The 27,422-nt window shown below is 34.6% G+C and overlaps 1 protein-coding gene across 1 annotated transcript; it reads right to left on the bottom strand.

Moving 5' to 3' along the window:
* Nucleotides 1-7,766: 7,766 nt before the first annotated feature.
* On the bottom strand, nt 7,767-11,853 carry LOC143223607 (frizzled-10-like). The gene has a single exon (XM_076451773.1). It carries the CDS (start codon nt 11,361-11,363, stop codon nt 9,543-9,545), a length of 1,821 nt encoding a protein of 606 aa, XP_076307888.1. The 5' UTR covers nt 11,364-11,853; the 3' UTR covers nt 7,767-9,542.
* Nucleotides 11,854-27,422: the final 15,569 nt, after the last annotated feature.

The raw sequence follows: 27,422 nt of genomic DNA, 5'->3' as shown, positions 1-27,422 counted from the left end.
CTCTGTCTTCTCTGTGGCACACACAGGGTCTATAACTTTCACATGAATCTCCTTTTCTCGAAAATTAACGTTTGTCCACGCGTTTTCGTTCTAACGACGAGATGTAACGGATTGTGTCGAACCAACAATAATGAAACGCAGTGAGAAAGTACTAAAACACTACGAAAAACACACGAGCACTACGACAAAAATACTCAAGTGCCTGTTAACAATACTCGAGCACTACGGCAAGCGATTATTTTGAATGGGCTACGGACCTCGCATGCATGAGCATATATATAAATATATATCCAGGGCGGTCCCAAATATAAATGTACCCATATTTTCAATGCTCATATGAATATAGTAAATGAGCCAACACGTCAGCAAAGCGCATCTATTAATATTTCGTACAACAAGTTAACTGTACATACACTACTGGGTCGTAGGAGATGCTCAAAATGGCTTCCACTGGCACTCAAACCAACGTGACATCTAGGACGAGTGATATGTTGTTTTAATTCGTCAGTGGTTTGGGGTTTGTTTTTAGATATCCTCCAATATTATGTGAAATAAAAAATGCGCATTTTAGAATCGATATATAGTAGTTTCGTAACGCAAAAGACGGGTATATATTACTTTTTATCCATACTGTATATACATAAGAATTTTCTTACAGTGTTCTAATACACTCGCCACATAAAGGGCTCTTTCTTAATTGGTGATACGCAGTACAAGCTTCGGTCAATAAGTAATAAAAGACAGACATAAAAAGCTCATTACATCACTGAGCATTAAAATTTAGTTCAACTGTATGGCTCGCGAAACAAGCGCGTGATTGTACACTTTAAATTATCTTTGAAATGTAACTGTGTGACGTCACTTTGACGTGATCATAAAGAGACTTGTCATGCGTCCGAAAAAAAAAAAAAAACAATAATAAAAAGTTAACCTCGGGTCTTTCAGGTTACGAAATCCCATACTACCATTACAACCACTGCAAGTACGATGGCGCTCTTATTTAGTGTCTCTTCCTGTGACATAAAATTAACGTGTTTGGTTACATTAATTAGTACTGACGGTTCGGTTTGTGGTCTAGTTCTCAATAGTTAGCTAGATGTGTTTTGTAACGAATTGTTCAAGTAATTCTAGCTAACTCAACATTGTTAAAAACAAAATCATGATCAGCAGTGTTCAGTCTAGGAATGTCATGGTGTAGTTTCCCCTTCGTGGGCGTGGATAGAGATTAGATCGCTTGACTCAAAATCTGCGGATCGCGGGTTCGAATCCAGTCACCAAACATGGTTGTCCATTCACCACTAGGGACATTATAGATTAACGGTCAATCCCACTTATCGATGGTATGGAGTCGCCCAAGAGTTGGCGACGTGTGATATAGGCTAGTTGCCCTCTCTCTGTTCCATCACTTCTCAATTAGGGAGGACTAGCGCAGGTAGTCGTTAAAACTTTTGCGTAAATTTAAACAAACAGACAATTTTTATTAATTAATTTATTATTTTTTAAATTTTGCTTTGCATATGTGGCTAACAACATTCAATATATCGGCAGACTTAGGATATAGGAAAAAAGCATCGTACGTTTCTGCCCATCTGTTTACTTGCACTGTATTCATATCTAGTCTTAAGAGTGAGTAAGACACAATGAATAAGTTTGTCTCCTGTTACTACTCGTGGTAATTAGATATTATTGTTTTTTAACTTTGTTTTTAGCAAGTTATTTATTGAATATGATCATGAATGACTGGCACTTGTATATGTCACCTAAAATTAAATAAATTATTAAAATCGACGTTTTTAAAATTGTGTAAACATAAAACATTGATTTTAATTATTATTACTTACAGTCAGTATGACAGCAGAGAACTTTACGTTCGTTTGTCCTTTTGTTTTATCGTGTTAATCTGCGTTAACCTGTTACTCAATGCGTTATGTCCTTCTGTCTGTCGCTTTATTTGGGTTATATTAATTACCAAGCTGTTTAATTAACTGGAGAGTTATGTTTGCATACGTGCTGAATTCATAAGTAATTAAACACAGTGTTCGTTCATGTTTTTATCTTCTACCGCAAACGGTTTTTAGAGGACATTATAACTCTGCGCAAAATCGATGTCCGCGACGATATTGTGGGTTAATGACTGAGTTAGTGATCGTTGTACCTTTATCTTTGCTTGAATTAAATCACTTTACATCAAAGTGTTTATTTGAAGCTTTAAGCCTAATTGTCCACTTATGCCATATGCGTCGTTAATTAGGTGTTACATAGTGTGTGTTGATTTATTTGCGTTACCTTTGTTGTCACTCTTTGATTAGTTTAAGCGTTGTGTCGTTCTGCTATCTAGTTTCTGTACTAATTCTAATTGCTGTTAATCGCAAAGTTGCAATGTTCTGTCCACCTCAGGTATCCAAACCTGATTTTTGTCAGTTTTAACACTGAGCCATCGAGGTACTTTTTCTACTATGTTCACTGCCAATTTCAGAGTTTGGTTTAAGTGTTATATCGTATGTTTTTTTTTTAACTATGTATGTGTGTGTGTGTGTTTCCTTATAGAAAAGTCACATCGGGCTATCTTTTGAGCCCACCTGATTTCAGCGTTGTAAATCAGTTGTCTTATTCCTGTACCAGCGAAAGGCTTTTAACTATGTCCATTTCCAGCTTTATGAGTTAGTTTAAGCGCTGTTTTACTTCGATATCTGTTTTTTGTACTATATTCATTGCCAGTTTCAGGGGTTAACTTGAGTGTTATTTCGTTATCTGTTTTTGTACTATGTTTATTGCCAGTTTCAGGCGTTAGCTTGAGTGCTATTTCGTTATATATTTTTGTATTATGTTCATTGCTAGTTTCAGGGGTTAGTTTGAGCGTTATTTCGTTATATACTTTTGTATTATGCTCATTGCTAGTTTCAGGGGCTAGTTTGAGCGTTATTTCGTTACGTGTTTTTGTATTATGTTCATTGCTAGTTTCAGGGGTTAGCTTGAGTGCTATTTCGTGAAATATTTTTGTATTATGTTCATTGCCAGTTTCAGGGGTTAATTTGAGCGTTATTTCGTTACGTGTTTTTGTATCGTGTTCAGCAGTCATTTCATTAAAACTTCCAAGATTTCAAGTCTTGATTCGACTAATTTCGATTTCAGATTACTTCTGAAACAAACACCAATAATAGAAAGGCTTCAAAAACAGGAGTTTTCAATAAAAATTACTAAATATAGACGATCACTACCGTTTCTTTCAGCCTTCCAGTGACACAGTGGCATGTCTGCGGATTTACAACGCTAGAAACTACGTTTCGATACCCATGCTGGGCAGAACACAGATAGTCCATTGCGTACCTTTGTGCTCAATTACAAACCAACAAACAAACGCTTCTTTCGAAATTTAATAAGCCTCTTAGATTGTTTTTATTCTGAATAAAGAAAAAATGTCTCTTCTTTTATCTTTGTAAACGATATGATAGTTTTCTTTAAAGTTCTAATTTTTCTGTCTCTAATTTCTCTAAGAAATAAAGGCCCGGCATGGCCAAGTGTGTTAAGGCGTGCGACTCGTAATCTGAGGGTCGCGGGTTCGCATCCCCGTCGCGCCAAAGATGCTCGCCCTTTCAGCCGTGGGGGCGTTATAATGTGGCGGTCAATCCCATTATTCGTTGGTAAGAGAGTAGCCAAGAGTTGGCGGTGGGTGGTGATGACTAGCTGCCTTCCCTCTAGTCTTACACTACTAAATTAGGGACAGCTATCACAGATAGCCCTGTGTAGCTTTTGCAAAATTCAAAAGAAACAAACAAACAAACAGTCTAAGAAATAAACATAATTAGCGACTGTACCAGCCTTATATAGTATAACAGTTGAATGACCCTAAATTTAAGATTTCTCGGTAATTAATAGTCCCTAAAAATCTCAAGTAATGTGTATGGTTTATTTCAAATTAATTTAAGTTAAAACATTGTTATTATATTAACAAGTTGTTAATACACTAGTCATGTCAGAGTTACTACATTACTATGAGACTTTACATTAGTACTTTCAGAAATATTCTTTTACATTTGGTGAAGGAATAGCAGTTAATTTCGCTGGAATTGACAAGGCCTCGACATTACTTGTAAAAATGAAATGATATAATGAAATGCCAACAAAAAAGTGATCGAATAAGAGTATTTAACACTAATAAACTCAGAGTTTATAGGAGTTTTAACTCTAATAATATCAGTTTACAGGAGTGGTTAACTCCAATGCACTCAGAGTTTATAAGAATGTTTAACTTTAATAAACACAAAGTAATGGGAAGATTTATCTATAATATATTCAAAGTTTACAGGAGTGTTTAACTACAATAAACTCAGAGTAATAGTAAGATTTAATTATAACATACTCAGATTTTATAGGAATGTTTAACTATAATAAACTCAGAGTAATGGGAAGATTTAACTATAACATACTCAGAGTTTATAGGAATATTTAACTATAATAAACTCAGAGTAATGGGAAAATTTAACTATAACATACTCAAAGTTCATAGGAGTGTTTAACTCTAATAATATCAGTTTACAGGAGTGGTTAACTCTAATACACTCAGAGTTTATAAGAATGTTTAACTATAATAAACTCAGAGTAATGGGAAGATTTAACTATAACATACTCCGATTTTATAGGAGTGTTTAACTATAATAAACTCAAACAAATAGAAAGATTTAACTGTAATATACTCAGAGTTTACAGGTATGTTGAAATCTAATAGACTCAGAAGTTTTGGAATACTTGACTCTAATGAGCTTAGGGTTTACAAAAATGTTTAATTCTATAAAAAATCAGAGAATAATAACACAAAAAGAGTTAAATTTATAACTTTTTACTTTTGTCATCTTTCCTGAAAACGTCACAAAAAACACATGCATGCAACTATACAAACAACAATGGTATATTTATAACCTATTCTATATAGAGGAAACAACTTGTTTGTTTGTTTTAGAATTTCGCACAAAGCTACTCGAGGGTTATCTGTGCTAGCCGTCCCTAATTTAGCAGTGTAAGACTAGAGGGAAGGCAGCTAGTCATCACCACCCACCGCCAACTCTTGGGCTACTCTTTTACCAACGAATAGTGGGATTGACCGTCATTTTATAACGCTCCCACGGCTGAAAGGGCGAGCATGTTTGGCGCAATGGGGATGCGAACCCGCGACCCTCAGATTACGAGTCGTACGCCTTAACGCGCTTGACCATGCCAGGCCTGTCAGAAACAACAATGGTATTCTTATAAATCTTTCTATATATCAGAAAAAAAAATAGTATACATATAAGCCATTCTGTTTCTCAGGAAAAACAATAGTATACTTATAAGCCATCCTGTATATCAGAAACAACAATGGTATAGTTATAAGCCATCCTGTGTATCAGAAACAACAATGGTATAGTTATAAGCAATCCTGTGTATCAGAAACAACAATGGTATAGTTATAAGCAATCCTGTGTATCAGAAACAACAATGGTATACTTATAAGCAATCCTGTGTATCAGAAACAACAATGGTATAGTTATAAGCCATCCTGTGTATCAGAAACAACAATGGTATAGTTATAAGCCATCCTGTGTATCAGAAACAACAATGGTATAGTTATAAGCCATCCTGTATATCAGAAACAACAATGGTATAGTTATAAGCCATCCTTTGTATCAGAAACAACAGTAACAAATTTTTATATTTGCTACTTGTAACTTTCTCTGCGTTTGTTTCTCAACACATCAGCTCTAAGACTTTCTACTGTGTTTTCTCTAACGTCATCACCACAGTAGACACTGTATCTTTCTCATCAGCGTGGGAATGCATATATGTTGTTACAAATTGGAAAGTATCATAACTACATAAAAAATTAGAAACACTTTGGTCTATATAAAAGGTTTACTGCTGTATTAATGTCAGTTTCAAATCCTGTCATGAGATTAATAAATCATTACTGATGGCATAAAAACATATACTGACATTTTTAGTTTCAACTGCTGAATTCATCACCAACAAGTGATTAAATAACACCTAGAGAAAGGACACTGAAATGTCGCTTTTGTGCTACCATTACGGTGGCTTATAAGGATAGAAATATGGTTTCGATACACGCGGTGGACAGTGCACAAATAATGCCTCAGCAACAAAACGAAAAAACTGCCATTACGTTTTTAATTATGTTAGTGATCAGATATTATTGTTCAATAAAATTTTAAATTAGCTCTGCGTCTATAAGCAAAAAAAATTTCTTGTAGGGTTTTTCTTTTTTTTTTTTCACACGATATTAGAGTCTTTTACATACTATTAACATGGCATTTATTTAGGCTTAACTTATCAGTGACGTAATATGTTGTATAGAATCTTCAGCCAACCAGACATTGAGAATCTCAAGGGTATATTATTTTACTAAAGTGAATTAAGGTGTTTCAGGCATCACGTTGAGTGGATTTATATGCTTAAGAATTCATTATCATTCTGCTAAACATCGGAATAATTCACGCGGAAGACATCTCTCTTATTTTTTTCAACGAAGGAAAAATGTTTCTCACACGTTGTAGCGATATCAAGGTCCTTATTTCTCAGTAATTTACTTGTATAATCATTAGTCACTATAGCAACGTTTTATTATTATCACTGTAAACTACTTTTATATTAGATAGAATAGGCTTCATGTGCCTAAAAGCTTTGACCTGTACGATGAAACATTTCTATAGAAGTAAGGTTTTGTCTGTCCGTAGCACTAAAGCATTTAATAGTTACAAAAATTCATTTAACATTTTACTCGCACGTGATGGAGATAATCAGTAAACGATAACGGTGGAAGGTTTTATCTTCGGATCTGGGGATCTTCGTTACGTTATATGCAATTATTGTCACGTAGAATCTTACGGGCACGTCAGCGTGTGCACGTGATTTTAAACTTCAAAGTTAATTGTAAGAACCCAGTTAGAATTAATGAATAAATTATGGGTATCTAAGAAACCCGAGACCCATTTTGTTTTGTTTTCTTTCTAAGGCTGAAGTTGAAACAGTTGGACGTGACAAAACCTCTGATTTCTGCTTTTTCTAACTATTTCCTACGCACTGCTTATGTAACTTAGATTGGGATAATTACAGTTAAGATTCTTCTTTTTATAATTTTAGAAAGACAAAATTCAGGAGACAGTAGTGTACAATGATTGTATGATACAAAAGAAAGAGTAGTGTACAATGATTGTATGATACAAAAGAAAGCAGTGTACAATGTTTGTGGGATACACAGGAAAGAGTAGTGTACAATGATTGTGTGATACACAGGAAAGAGTAGTGTACAAGGGTTATATGATACAAAAGAAAGAGCTATGTACAATGTTTGTGTGATACAAAGAGCAGTGTACAATGATTGTATGATACACAGGAAAGAGTAGTGTACAATGGTTATATGCTACAAAAGAAAGAGCAGTGTACAATGGTTGTGTGATACACAGGAAAGAGCAGTGTACAAGGGTTATATGATACAAAAGAAAGAGCAGTGTACAATGTTTGTGTGATACAAAGAGTAGTGTACAATATTTGTGTGATACAAAGAGTAGTGTACGATGTTTGTGGGATACACAAGAAAGAATATATGATAGTTTAGTATTACGCAGAAAATAATCTTCTACACAGGAGTGAAGAACGTCTGTTCTTGGAAAGAGAAGTGTAAAAGTATAGTGTATTACAAGGGAAAAGAGTAGTGTACACAGAATACCATTTTCTGTAACATAGTGTTGATAATAGATACATAACAACTAAACAAGTAATAAACTATTAGTGTTTATTTAAAACTCACTCCAGGGATTTGCACAAAAAGATTTAATGAAAATTCATTTCTAGGTGAAATATAAATGAAACTTAGACACTTTGCTACCATATTAAAACACCTAATAACATTAACGTTACTAAGTTAAAACATTTAATAACATTAACGTTACTAAGTTAAAACACCTAATAACATTAACGTTACTAAGTTAAAACATCTAATAACAGTAACGTTACTAAGGTAATACATCTAATAACATTAACGGTACTAAGTTAAAACACCTAATAACATTAACGTTACTATGTTAAAACATCTAATAACATTAACGTTACTAAGTTAAAACATCTAATAACATTAACGTTACTATGTTAAAAATTTAATAACATTAACGTTACTAAGTTAAATATTTAATAACATTAACGTTAGTAAGTTAAAACATCTAATAAGATTAACGTTACTATGTTAAAACATCTAATAAGATTAACGTTACTAAATTAAAACATCTAATAAGATTAACGTTACTAAGGTAATACATCTAATAACATTAACGTTACTAAGTTAAAACATTTAATAACATTAACGCTATTAAGTTAAAAATCTAATAACATTAACGTTACTAAGTTAAAACATCTAATAAGGTTAACGTTACTAAATTAAAACATCTAATAAGATTAACGTTACTAAGGTAATACATCTAATAACATTAACGTTACTAAGTTAAAACATCTAATAACATTAACGTTACTATGTTAAAAATTTAATAACATTAACGTTACTAAGTTAAATATTTAATAACATTAACGTTAGTAAGTTAAAACATCTAATAAGATTAACGTTACTATGTTAAAACATCTAATAAGATTAACGTTACTAAATTAAAACATCTAATAAGATTAACGTTACTAAGGTAATACATCTAATAACATTAACGTTACTAAGTTAAAACATTTAATAACATTAACGCTATTAAGTTAAAAATATAATAACATTAACGTTACTAAGTTAAAACATCTAATAAGGTTAACGTTACTAAATTAAAACATCTAATAAGATTAACGTTACTAAGGTAATACATCTAATAACATTAACGTTACTAAGTTAAAACATCTAATAACATTAACGTTACTATGTTAAAAAATCTTACAAAAGGAACAATCTAACATTATAAACAAAACATTACTGTATTTAGAAAAACACAGTAATAATAAGTTAACATAACACAGTCTGAACAGTATGTACATGAATAGAAACATACGTGAGTATTCGTGTATATATATATATTTACATATACATTGCTTAACAGGTGTTTAACTTGCAAAAAACAGAACAAAAACTGACAAATTAAACTATCGTTATATTTTCCACTGTTTTTATGTTTACAAAAGTTAGTTTTTCAACATGTACAGTTTTTCGGCTCTTATACTTGAAATACTAAATATAATTAATTAATATGGTCCTAAAAAGCCATACATCAACTACGATTCTGTCAGCTTCATTCATCCTTGTATGTATGCATGTACGATATCGAAGATGTGTTAGACTGTCTTGTATATCCACAATAATCTGTATTTTTACAACAATAATACATCCCTAGTAGCACAGCGGTAAGTCTGCGGCCTCACACCGCTGAAACTGGGTTTCGATACCAGTGGTGGGCAGAGCACAGGTAACCCATTGTGTAGCTTTGTGCTTAATTCTAAATAAACATACAACACTAATACACGTGTGTATGTTATATACAAACTTAGTAAGGTGTTTATATTACAGTGAAGATTTACAAACACACCACAGTATCTGTTAGTTTTACATTCGGTGTTGACTTCACTAGCACTGCATGGGGTGGACGGTATACAATAGTTGGAGATTTAAGAGTCCTTCTCGGTTTACGTCTAATTTGATTATTACAAAATGTCGCCCACGAGTTCCACGTTTTGTTATTCCACACCCACACTCCAGTCGCGATTCCTTGCAGTAAAATCATAGCATGTTTTAACATGAATATTTCCTCGGTAGGGATGCTACGGTCTAAAGAACAGTTTCCTACCGTAGGATGAGAACATTGGAGCGCAGTGCCCATAGCAACAGCATACCATCCAGGTCTGTTGACGTACTCGTACACCTGACAGGCGATCACACTGATAGCTGGGACAGTATATAGTATGGAAAATGTACCAATTCTCACCATGTGTCTTTGTAACTTCTTCGTGTCCCGCTCGCCTCGTTTCATCACCTTTTGGATCCGCACAAGCGAAGAAAACCCTAAGATGATGAAGACACTTCCGAAGAAAAAGAAGAAGCAGAGAGGAAAAATTACAAATCGGAGCAGGGAGTCTCGACTTCTGCTGCCGACATTACACAGTCCGGTCAGTTCCTCTCCCTCAACTTGTCGTAAAGTCAACACTATGATGGTCAATACTGCTGGCACCCCCCACGCCAGTACGTGGAAATACGATGCACGAGATTCGATTGCCTCGTGTCCCCATTTGCGTCCAGCAGCCAGAAACCACGCGCAAGTCAAAACTAGCCACCAGAGGGCTGCTGCCATTCCAAAATAATAGAGCAACAAGAAAACTATGATGCACCCCGTACTTTCTAAGCCTTCTTTCACCAGGTAGCTATCTCCTTCTATTTTTTCGCAGGATATGAGTTCAGCGCCTACGAAGGAACGGACCAGATAAGCAATACTTGTATTACAACAACACATGCTCAGGAAGATAATGGGCCGCTCGGGGTACCGAAAGCGGCCAGTGTCCACCCAGAACGTGGCTACCGTCAAAAGAGTCGCGATGAAACAAAAGGCTGACCACACAATCATCCAAATGTTCACGACATCTTTGTCGTGGCGAGAGAACAAAATGTCGCGGTCGCATCTAGGAACACAAGCTTTCACACTCGTGGTTTTGGACAGCACTGACCCGAAGTTTCTAGGGCAAAACTTCTCGGGTAAATTGCGTTCGGTGTTCACGGTTTTGGCACCGTAGCTGTTTCCCTCTTTTCCCCATTCGACGTCAGAGATGCCGTCATCGCGAGTTTTAGGATACAGACGAGACGAGAGTAAATCAAGGTTTATACTTTTGGAAGCGGCTTTACCATTTTCAGCTTTAATACCCTTTCCGCTTTCCTTATTACGTGACCGCCGTCCTTCTGTTATATCTGGTAGTTCCATACACAAACCGTTCTTTCCTGGTACAGGCAGTCGGCTACAGCTCAACTTGGAAGGCCACCCAAATGCCAACCGCTGAAGAATGGGGAGACATCGGGCCTTAACGTCTTCGCAGACGGACCGACAGGAGGGTATAGGGACATCCACCTGATCAGCACACATTGGAGCGTAGAGTGAGCACAGAAAGAATTTTAGGTGCTGAGAACAACCAAATTTGACCAGTGACACATACTCGTGGACTTCAATTGCAGCGTCAGCCTGATTCGTGTGTCGCATTAGGTTCGGCATCCTAGTCATGTTGTAAGGAAGGTCTTGACACAGGGGAATGGTAATCCGCTCACACTTTCCCGGGGTTGTTAGAGCTGTCGACGGCAGCTGCCCATAAACGAAGATGGTAAAAAACAAAACAGTAACTGACATGCCAGAGATCATAATTTAACCTGTTGGAGACTAGAGATCTTCACATCACACTTGCACACAGTCGCATTTCAAAACCACAAAGTAGCATTCGAATATGACGTCAAGAAATTGTCACCACTTTCCTCAAATATAGTCACATGACTGACGACAAGTTCAAACTTTTCAAAATTATCCACGACTTACAATCATTAGTTTAGAAGACTTCTAAAATGAGCGCGTTCTTATATTAACTTAAAACTGTGTATTTCAAAACGAAAATGCCCACATGTGCTTTCACGTGTAGCTTTCATTTAAACGACCCCGATATGCGTCTATGACTAACCACTACAGAGAGTAGCGCCTTTATCTGATATATCATTCCGCATGGCCTTGGAATTGCGCGTGACTTGCAACGCCATGCTGTTACGCAACACCTACATTGCGCATGCTCACTTTTAAGCCTCTTAAGTGAGTTTTTACCGGTGACTATAAAATGCCCTCAAAACGGAGAACTGTTTTCTTTTTAATTTAAGTCTTGTTCGTTCACTAAGCGGATGTACACAGCAAAAAGCTATGAGCAAAACGAACACTGCGCTATCAGCTGGCTGGCGGTATCTTGACAAAGTGTTTGAACTTGCCGGCTCTAAGATATTTAGTTGTATTTCTCTGTGCCAATCAGGGACGGCTGGGGCCAGAAAAGCACTCCCAAGATGGGCTCTTCCCTATACCGTAGGGCAATCTGTTTCGTTTATCAAGCTTCAGATGTGTAATTAGCAGAGTTCGTGGCTACCAGCCCACAGCATAATACATGCCCCTGGACATCGGGGAATGCGAGTAGGTTAGCCAGATTCCCACGTGGTTGGCACCGAACCCCAAACTACAATTTTATGTATTTCTGATTACATCGCATGTATTTGTTTTCATAGTTACACTCCAAAAAGTGATGATAATTTAAATATAAATAACAATTCAGCAAACAGTTGTCTTACAAAACCTGTAAACTAAACTTGTAAAGTAAAATATTTATTTACAAAACCTAAAACTAAACATTAAAAAGGTTGCCTTTTGAAGCCTCCGAACTGAATTTCAACTTTTTTTTTAATGAAGCATACAAATTAAACTTTGAGGTCTTCTTTAGAAACCTGTAATATAAGCGTCAAAATGACTTACAAAACGCGCAAAGTGAACCTTAAGAAAATTTTCTGATTAAATCTACAAATAAACATGAAACCTACAGATGAGCTTTAACTATTTTTATGAAATCCACAAACTAAATTTTGATACAATTAACAATATCTGCAGTTAAACAATTAAAAAAAAACTTTCGAAACTTACAAATTACAAACTAAAACTTAAGTTTCCACACACGAAGCTTTACTTTTTAAAACTAAACAGTATTAAAATATTGGTTAACTATTGCTACTAGCATAACCTTCGTTAATAATGTATAACTGACCAATATTAAAGTGTTAACATGTATTAGCATGTTAACATTTTTGATAAACTATGTTAAATTTTGAATGCACCTCAAAACGGCTGGGTATGGATATTAAAACTTTTATTAAAATAAAATAGAGAACAACGTTTAGACCTGGAGATGACCTAAGGAGGTCAAACCACTGTTCTGCAGTTTGTTTTGATTAAAGTTTTAATACCGATACCAGCCGTCTTGAGATTCATTTTTACTTCAAGTGGGATTCTCGTCATCACGAATATGCTAAAGAGTATCGACAGCATGTGGATTACGAGCACGACGCTGGAAATTAACAGAACGACGTTTAGAAAAGTGTAAAATAAAATATAAAAAATATATTTACTCCTCAAGAAATATAATAATTAGGAAATAACCACGGTTACGAGGCCATTTCAGAACTACTGATAGTATATTGATTAAACATATTGCGTTTTCATAAGATTATTTATCACAAACATTATGTTGATTGCAAAGAAAATACTGGGACGGCGGTCAGCCTTTGGATTTACAATCCAAAAATCAAGATTTCGAGGTGGAGGCCCGGCACGGCCAGGTGGGTCAAGGCTTCGACTCGTAATATGTTCGTCCTTTCAGCCGTGGGAGTGTTATAATGTTACGATCAATCCCACTATTCATTGGTAAAAGAGTAGTCCAACAGTTGGCGGTGGGTGGTGATGACTAGCTGCCTTCCCTCTAGCCTTACACTGCTGGATTAGGGATGGCTAGCGCAGATAGCCCATGTGCAGCTTTGCGCGAAATTCAAACCAAACAACCGCTCGGTGGATACAGTCGACAGGACGAAATGGATTTGCTACAATAAAACACAAGCTGATATAATATATTACTATAAACTAGAGCATTTGAAATTAATAAGATGTTGGTTATAGACAGTACTACAATGTTGTATATAACACAAACATTTGGATAAAACGGTAATTATTAATATTGTGTCAATTACTTACGCAATATTTTATCAACACAAAAGTTCGAGTTTTTTTGTGCAGATAGAACGTAAAAACTCATCACGGAATAATTCATATGTAGTTTCTATTCATCTTCCGATATGACTTCTTATAATCCATGATGTGCTATTCGTGTCGGTTAGGCATAGACGACCAAGTGTTATATAATTAATTAATTCACTAAATGACGTCTCCAGTGGCCTAGCGACAATTCTAATATTAAAAATTGATTTTCTTTTTAGTTTCACGCAAAGCTACACGAGGGCTATCTGCGCTAGCCGTCCCTAATTTAGTAGTGTAAGACTAGAGGGAAGGCAGCTAGTCATCATCACCTACCGCCAACTATTGGGCTACTCTTTTACCAACGAATAGTGGGATTGACCGTCACATTATAACGCCCCCACGGCTGAAAGGGCAAGCATGTTTGGTGTGACAAGGATTCGAGCCCGCGACACTCAGGTTACGGGCCGAGTTCCATAATTATCTGGCCATACCTGGCTTTAAAAATTGAAATTCGTAACCTACTATACTATAGTTACAGTAACTATCGGCAGGGTACAGATAGTCCACTGCGTAGTTTTACAATTAACGACACAGAAACGATGTCTGATAAGTTTCTAGAACCTAGCCAGGATATATATACTTGAACAAGGAATTATTATCGATGTCAAATTGGTTGATATGATACAAGATTACTGTTTACAAGCTTTATATGAAATGTTTTGTAACAAACAATCTTATTATAGTTGTGAAAAGTTTTTGATACCCTACCGGAAAAAAACTGTACTTGTTATCAGAAGAATAAATGAAAATTATGAACGAATATATAAAGTGAAATATTTAAAAATCGGAAAATTATCTTCCCTAATCTGTGCTACCAAGAGGTTCATGGTACATCATCGCAACTTTGTTTCATAAATCATGTAAAATGGGTTGATGATTCACGTGGTTTTTTATTTAGTGTGTTACAACTTCTGAAACTACGATCACGTTTAGCCTATTATCTGTCCTGGAATTAATGGGAGGGTATGTCGTTATCTTTCGCAAGATTAATGGCCAAGAGAAATAGCCTTACTCCATTATGCCTCCCCCTACTAGGCTGTAAAATAGAGCCAGCCGGTGCTTCCTGACAAACACATTTCACGTAGGAAGAATACTGATTCACTAAAACTATCGCTTGTACACAAGATAAAAGGGTCCTTTCTATAAATTGAAAACTATTCATTATCTTATTAGAAAAATAGACTTAATTTTCATATCCTGTAGAAGTGCGTGTGAAAAAAAATATGATTTGTAAACAACTCGTTGTTTGGCAAACATTCTTTGCCGTCTTAGAAGCAGATATTACGTTCCAAAGTTTTGCAATGCCACGACGGTCCCTAGGGCAGTTAAATTCAGTCCGAGGAGGAGAAAGACGCCGTGGGTGACTGCATTAACAACGCTTACCTGACTCGCAGAACACTTGGAAACAGAGCAGCGGTCTTGTTGCGGGGTTGTAAAAGGTAACGACTTACCCTCTGGCTATAAACAGTCGCCAGCCTCGTGGAGAGCTTTGATACCCCTCCACATGTTGAGTTACGACAGACCGGACTCGACTCAGACTAGTATCGACGCATACTTTCGGAACCAGTTCTAATAGGCGTTGTCCAAGATGTGAAATAATGCTCTGATTTCAGACGTTTCCATAGAAACTGTCTCCTTCATAATCGTGAACGATGCATCCCATAACTTATATACTTACACTATTCATAACTAAACGTAGAAACGATAATATAAGAGTAGGTGCTCGTTGTAAAATCAAAAGGTACAATCACGTGTAGGATAACATAGAATTACTCCGTGTAGGGTAATTATTATTATTGGAAAGCTGTTGTTGAGTTAACCATGCACTGTTGGTGATACAATCAAATGTAAAACATTTTAAAGTTTTATAAATTATCATTTTAATATGATAATAGAGTGACATATTTTATAAATTATCATTTTAATATGATAATAGAGTGATATATTTTATAAATTATCATTTTAGTGTGATAGTGGAGAGATATATTTTATAAATTATCATTTTAGTGTAATAGTGGAGAGATATATTTTATGAATTATCGTTTTAGTGTAATAGTGGAGAGATATATTTTATGAATTATCATTTTAGTGTAATAGTGGAGAGATATATTTTATGAATTATCGTTTTAGTGTAATAGTGGAGAGATATATTTTATGAATTATCGTTTTAGTGTAATAGTGGAGAGATATATTTTATGAATTATCGTTTTAGTGTAATAGTGGAGAGATATATTTTATGAATTATCATTTTAGTGTAATAGTGGAGAGATATATTTTATGAATTATCGTTTTAGTGTAATAGTGGAGAGATATATTTTATGAATTATCGTTTTAGTGTGATAGTGGAGAGATATATTTTATAAATTATCATTTTAGTGTAATAGTGGAGAGATATATTTTATGAATTATCATTTTAGTGTAATAGTGGAGAGATATATTTTATGAATTATCGTTTTAGTGTAATAGTGGAGAGATATATTTTATGAATTATCGTTTTAGTGTAATAGTGGAGAGAGAGATATTTTATGAATTATCGTTTTAGTGTAATAGTGGAGAGATATATTTTATGAATTATCGTTTTAGTGTAATAGTGGAGAGATATATTTTATGAATTATCGTTTTAGTGTAATAGTGGAGAGATATATTTTATAAATTATCATTTTAGTGTGATAGTCGAGTTGAGGCTTTCGGCATCTCATACGCACGTGAGCTAAACGGCCAGGTCAAAGGTATCCTGAGATTCAAGTGTAGCTGACCCTAATTTTGACCTACTGACCAGAAGGATGGCAGTTAGTGAGAAGTACCTACCGCTATAAATGCATTGTGGTGCACGCCTATTATTTACTATACAGTTAACATTGATTTAAATGCTTTATACAGTTATATTTATTATATATATATATACAAATCTTACTTTACTTCCGTGAGAATATAGTTATAATACGATTTAAAATAAATTTATTTCCCTGTTTTACCTATAGAGGTCTTAAGCGACTTTGTTTGTTTGTTTTGAATTTCGCGCAAAGCTACTCGAGGGCTATCTGCGCTAGCCGTCCCTAATTTAGCAGTGTAAGACTAGAGGGAAGGCAGCTAGTCATCACCACCCACCGCCAACTCTTGGGCTACTCTTTTACCAACGAATAATGGGATTGACCGTCACATTATAACGCTCCCACGGCTGAAAGGGGGGCATGTTTGATGCGACCGGGATTCGAATCCGCGACCCTAGGAATACGAGTCGCACGCTATAACCCACCTGGCCAGTCTTTAAGTGACGTATATATTCTTGGTGTACTTAACGGTTCTTACCGGTTGCACCCAATAGAAACGGACATATTTATCTGATATTTGTGTGTGTGTGTGTGTGTGTGTGTGTGGAAAAGTAAAACTATCAAAAAAGATAGTTTTAGAAACTAAAAGAGATAATCACTGATATGTTGTGCGTTTTTCTTCAACCTTTTGTCATAGAGGTCTAAGTTATGTAACGTTACAATAGTATTTTTATGAAAGAATGTTGAGTTAAATGTTGGTTTGATTTGGTTTGTTTTGAACTTCGCTCAAAGCTACACGAGGATCGCGGTTTCGAATCCCTCTCACACCAAACATGCTCGCTTTTTCAGCCGTGGGGGCGTTATTATGTGACGATCTATCCCACTTTCGTTGGTAAAACAGTATCCCAAGAGATGGCGGTGGGTGGTGATGACTAGCTGTCTTCCCTCTAGTCTTACACTGCTAAATTAGGGACGGCTAGCGCAGATAACCCTCGAGTAGCTTTGTGCAAAATTCAAAACAAACAAACAAACTCTCCCCTCCTTTTTTGTCCCTTCTTGCTTACTTAGGAAATCAAAAATGATGTTGTTACTAACATGATCATTCGAAAATGTTTGTAAAATTGAAGAACTTCGACAAAATAATAACGTAATTAAAATATTCTTCCAACCAAACGGTTGTTCTAAAAATCGCAACTATTGGATTTTTATTTCATTTATTTCTCATAATTTCTTACCAGACACTCTGTGCAACGGTGTTAAGAATAAAGACACAAAATGACGTTTTTTTTTGTTGTTGTTTTTTTTTTTGAGGGGGACAGTGAAAGATAAAATAATTTATTAGAAATTTCGGCCCACTAGTTTCAGTAACACAGTTCCCATCATGTTATAGAACTAGTCAGCTGGTGTTTCTCATTACGATTTTAACTTTCTCTGTGCCAAGGAAAAAAACAGAACAAAAAACGTCATTTTTGTTTTTTACTCTTAACAATAATTCATTTCCATTGTTTGTTCCAGAATACGGTTTCTTCAGAACTCAGAAGATATTTGATATCACTTTGTTAAGGTCCTCTAGTGGCACAGCGGCATGTCTCTGTACTCACGCCGCTAAAAACCTGGTTTCGATACCCGTGGTGGGCAGAAACAGATAACCCATTATGTAGCTTTGTGCTTAATTCCAAACAAACAAACGTTGCTAAATATGACGAAGTAAATTTTCAGCTGAATTATTACTACTGTGTCCACCTGAACTATTACTATTGTATTCCCACATTAACAACTATTGTTATATGCTCACCACAACTATCATTATGTTCCCACCTGAACTACTTTCCATGTTATTTACCTAAACATCTATTGTTGTTTGTTTATCTGAACCATTTTTGTCTGTCCATCTGAACTATTATTATTGTTGTGTATGTGACAACACATTGTTTTAGTGCTTAAATGCTGTTCTTATTGTACTCTGGGACAAATATTACTTGTATAAACAGCACGTTATTCCGCGCGGAGTTTTACTTTGTGAACATTATATAGAGCGGTATTCGACACAAGGACTAATGCTGTTTAATAACGCCAATCAAGATTATGGTACAGAGTAAACACGAACTTAGAGACGAATGCATATTTCTGCTTAACATAGTAGCTAATACGATGTTACAGCCCTAAAAATAAATAAAAAATATCTTAAAATCAATAGAAAGGAAATTTAAATGTACATAATTAGAACATAACAAAATCATTTAAAACACAGTTCCGACTTTATGGCTAATCAGATAAATCAGGATTTTTTTTACATTATGTGTTATCACAATGTAACACAATTTTACAGAACTATTGCTGTTTAGTTTTTCTGTTGCTTTTGCTCGCAATGGTGAAAATATTTCTTTCTTTCAAAACTTCTCCTTTTCTAATACAAAATGTGATACAGGAACCCTCACCTTAGATATAGTAATATATATGACGAAGCATGTGCTGATAACTGAGTTTTCCCATCAATTTATGTTAATTTATCCTCGAAGTGAAATATAGTTTTTTATTTTAAAAACAAACAAGTAAAATACCCTGAACCATAATCTAGCTTTCCACTGGCTTTATAAAGTGAGAAAATTATTCCAAACGAAAAGTTTAGTCGAAACATGAAAATATTTGTCTTTGGAGGAAGAAAACTATACATTCACTGTCCTAAGTTGAAATTCTACCTGTCCCTAGATGTTTTCTCAAGAGTTTTTCACGTGTCGTCCATGTTGTCTTTGTTAGTTTGATCTAAACCTATAACCACTTATTTATGTAAATCTGTGAATCATGATCGTTCCTACTAAGTTTCAAGCTTTTATTTTATTTCTGTTACTTAAAACGTGTTTTAGTTCAAATGACCTTAGATAAAGATCAATCCATTTGAACAAAACCAAAAGAAAGAAAAGTTTTCAACATATATATATAACGTCCCACTAGGTGTGTCATTATATCAAAATATTTTAACTTATTATTTATTTAAACTGTATATTGAGTTTATTATTTAGGATACTGAGTTCTAGGTATCCTTATAATGGATTAAATTGTAACTTTATTATAAGTAATACTTTGGGTTGATTAAACTTGCTAACTGCTAACTACGCTGCCGTCTGTTAGTCCGTATGTATAATTTAATCCAAATAAATGCGTATAAACTGTGTGCAGACTAATTGATATATTATTATAACTTGTCGGGTACTCTTCTACATTTAACATATTCAACAGCAATAACATTTTTAGTTGCATTTATAAAGAAGTAACAAAATGAATTTGTTATTATTATTGACTGTCTTAACAACAACACAAAACATTGTTTGTTTGTTTTAAATTTCTCCCAAAGCTACACGAGGGCTATCTGTGCTAGCCGTCCCTAATTTAGCGGTATAAGACTAGAGGGAGGCAGCTAGTCATCACCACCCACCGCCAACTCTTGGGCTACTCTTTTACCAACGAATAGTGGGATTGGCTGTCACATTATAACGCCCCCACGGTTGAAAGAGCGAGCATGTTTGGCGCGACGGGGATGCGAACCCGCGACTCTCAGATTACGAGTCGTACGCCTTAACACACTTGGCCATGCCGGGCCAATGCGGTACCTAGACAGATTAATCACTGGAAGCAGGTTGCCTGGTTACATGATTACGAACATCACTTATTTTGATAAAATAACTTTAGAAATTACTTAGTAACATTCTAATGCTAAACTTACACACACACAGTTGCCAACCCTAATATATAAACAACACCAATTTTTATAATATTTGAAGCAAAATACTTTAGTGTTATAATGTTCTTCCTTGATTTAAAGTTTATTCATCTACTTACATTCTCATTAAATTGGCCTCAACCGGCTAACTCTTTCCCAACCTCCCATCTGGACTGTATAACTCAGGTAAAAAATATAATACATTAATTTTTGAAAATTTATTTGTGTTTTTCTTCAATAATTTTTCTTCAAAAATGAAATTACAGTGGAGGTTCTGATATTTCAAATTTTATGTCTGCGTTAGTTTTATCAACCTTTATTTAAGGTGAAATAGATAGTACATGTATGGGAATTTAACCCTAATCGTAGACTTTTATCCGATTCTTAAAATTAAAATATTCCCAGTATAACAGTCAACGAAACGAGTAAAGTATGGTTTCTAATTGCATATTCGTATTTTGCTGTCCATAAGGTACGGAAAGTTAATAAATTATCTTAATGTTTTTCATTCTATGTTCTTCTTTCATTCTTTTTTAAATGCTCACTGAAATTATTATTCTCTATTTTAGTTTTGTAATTACTTCCTCAGGCCAAACAACAATGAATGATAAGTGTCGTAGTTTGTACTCGCGACAAGTAACAATAAACACAATGTAAATACCTAACTTACATGGTTTTCAGTAAAAGACAGATTGAGTTTTATAAGTAGGCTATGAATAGAAGTTATATATGTAATATAGTGAAACAAATACTATTTTTTACATTGGTTTAAATACTTTAGACAATTTTTACTGTGCTCTTTCTATTAACAAAGTGGCCTAAGTTACCGTAATTAGACCAACGTGCGCGAAATCGTGACTGTCGGGTACCTGTTTCGCGGTTCTTACACAAAATAATAGTGCTTTGCAACGATATATAGCACTTTCTATTTTATTACAAATGTAAAAAAAAAAAACATCAAATAGAAATATTAGTATGTAGGAATAGGGGTTCCTGAAAGTAAGAATGGGCCAGATAACATTACAACACTACATTAAAGTGGGTGTGACATTGTTCCGCCCACTCATAATTCGTGTTTTTTTTTTTTTGTAAGTCGGTAGTTGTTCAAACTAAATGGGCCCAGCATGGCCAAGCGTGTTAAGGCGTGCGACTCATAATCTGAGGGTCGCGGGTTCGCATCCCGGTCGCGCCAAACATGCTCGTCCTTTCAGCCGTGGGGGCGTTATAAAGTGACGGTCAATCCCACTATTCGTTGGTAAAAGAGTAGCGGTGGGTGGTGATGACTAGCTGCCTTCCCTCTAGTCTTACACTACTAAATTAGGGACGGCTAGCACAGATAGCCCTCGAGTAGCTTTGCGCGAAATTCAAAAACAAACAATCAAACTAAATGAAAGGTGCGTGCAGATAAACGTCTCTGTTGCAAACTTTGTTTCAGCAACTAAGTACATGTACATGAATGTAATCACATTATATGACCCTAACGAAATGCAAAACATTATAAGAGGGTGTTTGATCTCGGAGATCAAACACAAAGCTCCAATATTAATAATTTTGCTTATGCGAGATATTATAGCTATCTGACTTATAAGTAGAGGGCCAAAAAAATAATATCAAAATAGCGAACTTTTGAAAAAGTTAAAGTTTTGGGGTATTTATAAAGAATTACTGAAAAACGTAATTGAACTCTATATTTGTATCAAAATTCAAATTAAAACACGAAGTATAAAATAATGACCACACATATTATGAGGTTGCAATATGTCAAAACAACTAAATGTTGTAATATTATCCCGTCTATCCCTACCTAATTTCCTTCCATTTTAGTGCACCCATTCCTTCCTAATTTTTCATTCAATTTTTTTACAGTTATTTCATAGTTTCTTTTTTGTTTATCTTAAGTCTCCAGAGTGACTGGGCTCTAGGCCTATCTCTCAACATTTTCTGACTTTTGTTGATATATTTGCCATGAAGTTTCTTCCAGCTAGCGAAGGTGGCAGCATTTTTCTTTGGGTAAATTAAGAGCTAAGATTTGTTTTGCATATTCAGTATCACTATATCTAGCCTCATCCGTGTTCTTGCAGTAACGTTCTTTTCCCGAAAAAAGAAGAAAACAATTCACGGTTGTCAACATAACGAACGTTAGCTTGTCAGTCAGGTTGACATATTTGTGAAATGCTTATTTCTACTCTATCAACCTTCTAAAATGCTTTTGGCTTGATACTCTGCAATTGGTTTGTTTACTACTCAACAATATATGTATGAAACGCTTATAAAGTTTTGTTTACATGTTGTTTGCAGTGTGTTGGAGATTTTAATTTGTATTGCACATGTTAAACATCTGGTTCATTCCCACTATAGGTTCTACCGTTCTTCTTGTAAATGAAAAGTTCACCAAATAAAACTAATATGTATTTTTTAAAAGGTGAAATAAATATAATATATTACATTCGAAATTTCTATTATAGATTTTTGACATATGTGAGATATTAGTGCTTATATACCAAAATAAAATTCTGGCCAAATGTACAGAGGTCGTGAAAGGCTAGTTTTGATGAAATTACATTTACAGATTACAGTTGCATTGTCATTTTTATTTTGTGTGAATAAGTTACTATTAATTTCTAAATGCTCAGTGAGATTCAGCCAAGTGAACCTTGTAAAAATCGTGGTTCACGTTCAGGAACACTGAATTCTTTTTACAACGAAAGCGCGTTCATTTGCGTTTGTTTGTGTGTAAAATTGAATTCCTAAATGCTTTTTTATTTTCCGAATTAAATATTTTCAGGGTTTTGTTTTGTTCAATCTTGAATTTATGATAATTATGCTAGTATAGTAATCCCGTAAGGAATTATTCATAAACTTTGATTTAAAAATGTGATTTTTATAAAAACATAGTTGTATCATTCAAAAATTACTTTTAATCACAGAATTGTCCCAGGGTGAAACTGTGGTAAGTCTAAGGATTTACATTATAAAATCCAGGGTTCGATTCCCTGAGGTGAACGTAGCACATAACCCAGTGTGGCTCTGCTCAAAAGTAACCATTCATATAACTTTAACTGATGTCTTTATTAATTATTGTAATTTTTTGTTATGCCATTTCTGTATAAGTAGAATTGTTGACATATTCTACGTCTGGTTTTAGTATAGCTCGAATTATACATGGTTTTATTTCAAGTCAACTTCCTTTTCCTGGCGGCCTAGCATGGCCAGGTGGTTAAGGCACTCGACTCGTAATTTGTGGGTTGCGGGCTCGAATCCCGGTCGCACCAAACATGCTCATCCTTTCAGCCGTGGAAGTGTCATAACGTGACGGTCAATCCTACTATTCGTTAGTAAAAGAGCAGCCCAAGAGTTGGCGGTGGGTGGTGATGACTAGCTGCCTTCCATCTAGTCTTACACTGCTAAATTAGGGATGGCAAGCGCATGTAGCTCTCGTGTAGCTTTGCACGAAATTCAAACCAAACAGTTATTTTTCTGTCAATGTTGTTAAGAGGTGCATGCTGCTCATCCATTAAGACATTTAGAAAAAAAATTTTGAAGGCCTTATTATGCCACCTGATGAGCATAAATCTTCATTTATATGCAGCTTCCATAAAATTTTTCATACCCTTTATTATTAGCTCGCAGTGGTACAGTGGTATGTCTATGGAATTAAATGCTAGAAATCGGAGTTTGATACACGTGGTTGGCAGAGGACAAATAACGCGTCGTGTAGCTTTGTGCTACAAAACAAACAAATGCTTTATTGTTGATTTACTTGAACAACTAGACAACCTGACAGATTTACCTTGAGCAAGTAGTGGTAGCTGACCAGGTACGTCATGAGTTATTTATTAGATCAGCTATAGTCAGATTAAAATAATTGTGCGTATACATATGAAAAGTAAAAGTACCATGTATTAAAGTAATTCTATTGGTCCACTAATTAATGTATATGTCTTTCAGAAATAACATGTTTACTGTAACAAGTGTTTGATCATTAGTTTGTTCGTAACTAAGCACAAAGCTACACAATTGGCTCTCTGTACTCTGCCCACCACGGGTATCGAAATCCGGATTCTAGCGTACTAAGACCGCATACATATCGCTGTAATACTGAGGGGGCGTGATTATTGGTATAATACAGCAAATGGTTAATAGCTATGCCATCACAAGTATAGTAGTTAACATTTTTTTAAATAATTTTTACAAATATACTTTGTTGAAATCGTTCTATATAATAAGTGACAACAGTTAACTCCAGTTACGGTATTTAAAACTGTTTGTTCATTTCCACCCATATAATTTCACAATTAGAATCTGATATCTGAGTATCTTGAATAATTTAAAATTTTAAGAACAAACAACTCCATCACTATTAATTAATGAATCTTTCCTTAGAAATTCGTAATTAGATATACGTATACTAAATTATGATATCATTAATTAGGCGTAAGGATACTATAATTAATAATACAATTCAGTTTGATTTTAGTAAGTTACAAAAGTTTATACAAATATTCTGTAATTATATTAAGAATTTTTGGTAATACCTTTTGTATTAAAACGTGTAATAAGTAAACAAACTTTCAGTTTCTTGTGAAATACATCAGCCAAGTTCTCAACTTTATAATATTAGCATAAAGCCTGAAAAGATACAGTGGTCAGGGTAATAATACGTTTGCCCTTTGATGCAGTTAGCAAACAAGACAGATAAGTTAAAGCAGTGATATATCTTAGAGTATTTTCAATGCCAAATAATTAATCATTATCACCAACCTGAAATGGCAGAGTATTATGAATACGATGTACACAGACATTGATCATCTGAAGAAGTAAAGCTTTTCGACTCGTGTATATAAAATAAAATACAATTTATATGACATCACTGATGACGTCAAGTAAATGCAATTTTAGTTCATCTTACTTTTTCTGTTTTTAAATTACGAACATGAATAATTAATCATTGTTAACTAGTTAATATTAAAGTAAATTACTTATAACACAACTGACAAAATTTGGTTAAATCTCAATAAGCTATTCCTTTCACTCTTTAAAAAAAGAGTTAAAAAACTCACTAAACCTGTCTCAAAGGTATCTTATACCTAGATACATAGTGCCAAACAACATCGACTAAACAGTTTATTCTTTGTCAGTATAAGGCTTTCATTGACATTCATTTTCAGGGGAGATGATTATCCAAGAACAGTCCCGAGTTATCGTAGTTAATTGTAAAAAACAAAACCACCCTCTCGCTGCATAACTTTAACAAAATCATAAAGAAATGACGCATATGTGTCACAAGTGCAAACATTACACCCAATAAATAGTTAAGAGCGGTGTAATGAATGTTTTTAGCAAAGAGTTGTTTTTAATTTTGTACATTTGCTATTTTATGGGTAACGTTTAGGAATTTTGCTGTTTAAATATCCAAATTTAAAACCTTTACTATTGAGTAGATAAAGTGATTGTGAAGTAGGTTCATGTTAGCTAAGTGTTTGTCAACTTCCCTTTTGGAATTAAATATATTTTTACACAAGTGCTTTTGTGTATATACAATTTACTAATAACATAATTGTACTCTTCTTCATCACGGTGAGAATAGCATTCGTTGTAATATTTTACTTATGATAACCAAGAAGTTTGAAATACTCGTGTAAGATGTTCTATTGTTAGACGGTTCGCTTAAATCATTTGGTGAAAGTAATGTAAAACACATATCAGGTGACAATCGATAACAAACCAGTTTTTTTTTGTTTTATTTAACATTTACCACAGTCTTCATTCAAGTTGACACAAATTGTAGGTTTACTTTTGCAAATAAAATTTTCAGCACAGATCACAACTAAATGTAAACCTAACTTCAAGTACAAATTTTCAATATAAATTGCAAGCAAACATGCTCGCCCTTTCAGTCGTGGGGGCGTTATAATGTGACGGTCAATCCCACTATTCGTTGGTAAAATAGTAGCCCAAGAGTTGGCGGTGGGTGGTGATGACTAGCTGCTTTCCCTCTAGTCTTATACTGCTAAATTAGGGACGGCTAGCGCAGATAACCCTCGAGTAGCTTTGCGCGAAATTCAAAAAACAAACAAACAATAAACTGCAAGTCATAGATTTAACTTAATTAGCTTTGATAGATGAATGAACGTGTATATAATCGAGTAATGAATAGCATAACATCCTTCCTAACAGATCAATTAACTTAATGAACTAAATATACACAATATACCCATTAATTAACATTTATACAAATCACTGCTAACGTTTCTAAATTCTTCAGCACTCAAATGAGCACTTAATTAATTAACTAAATACTTACTCATACTTATAGGTAACGTACCTATGATTAGGTATTTATTTAAAATGTTAAATGTAACACCATTTTGGAATTTCTAAGTAATATAGGATTACTTTTACGAACTTACTCTATCTTAATTACATGTGGTATCTGGCGTGTATCTAATTTAGAATTATAAAAAGATAAATTAAAACACTATTTATAGTTAGAAATGTAAAGTGCTTTGAAACAATCCTAATGCAAAAGTATAATGTTAAACTATCCTGTTCATTCATCAAGTGATTTTTTTTATTTTTTATTTTTTCTATGTTTCATCGAATACAGATTGGATGATTTCTTGTCCTTTGTTACCACTTGTTGTCCTGAATACAGATAGGATGATTTCTTGTCCCTTGTTATCACTTGCTGTCCTGAATACAGATTGGTTGGTTTCTTGTCCCTTGTTATCACTTGCTGTCCTGAATACAGATTGGTTGGTTTCTTGTCCCTTGTCATCACTTGCTGTCCTGAATACAGATTGGTTGGTTTCTTGTCCCTTGTCATCACTTGCTGTCCTGAATACAGATTGATTGGTTTCTTGTCCCTTGTTATCACTTGCTGTCCTGAATACAGGTTGGTTGGTTTCTTGTCCCTTGTCATCACTTGCTGTCCTGAATACAGATTTATTGGTTTCTTGTCCCTTGTTATCACTTGCTGTCCTGTCATTTGTAAAGTTCTGAAGTGAATCCATTGGTGTCTCTATCCTTGTTGAAGATTCTGGAAGGGGTATCGACGGGAACACTGAATTCCTAAGAAGACTGATTCTTCATTACAGTTACATT

This window comes from Tachypleus tridentatus, chromosome 8, assembly GCF_004210375.1.
Source record: "Tachypleus tridentatus isolate NWPU-2018 chromosome 8, ASM421037v1, whole genome shotgun sequence".
Taxonomy (NCBI): domain Eukaryota; kingdom Metazoa; phylum Arthropoda; class Merostomata; order Xiphosura; family Limulidae; genus Tachypleus; species Tachypleus tridentatus.
This window is presented reverse-complemented; position numbering and strand designations above follow the sequence as displayed.

What these genes read in the sequence shown, in the direction of transcription:
- LOC143223607 (XM_076451773.1), bottom strand. Translation starts at nt 11,363, where the DNA reads ATGATCTCTGGCATGTCAGTTACTGTTTTGTTTTTTACCATCTTCGTT.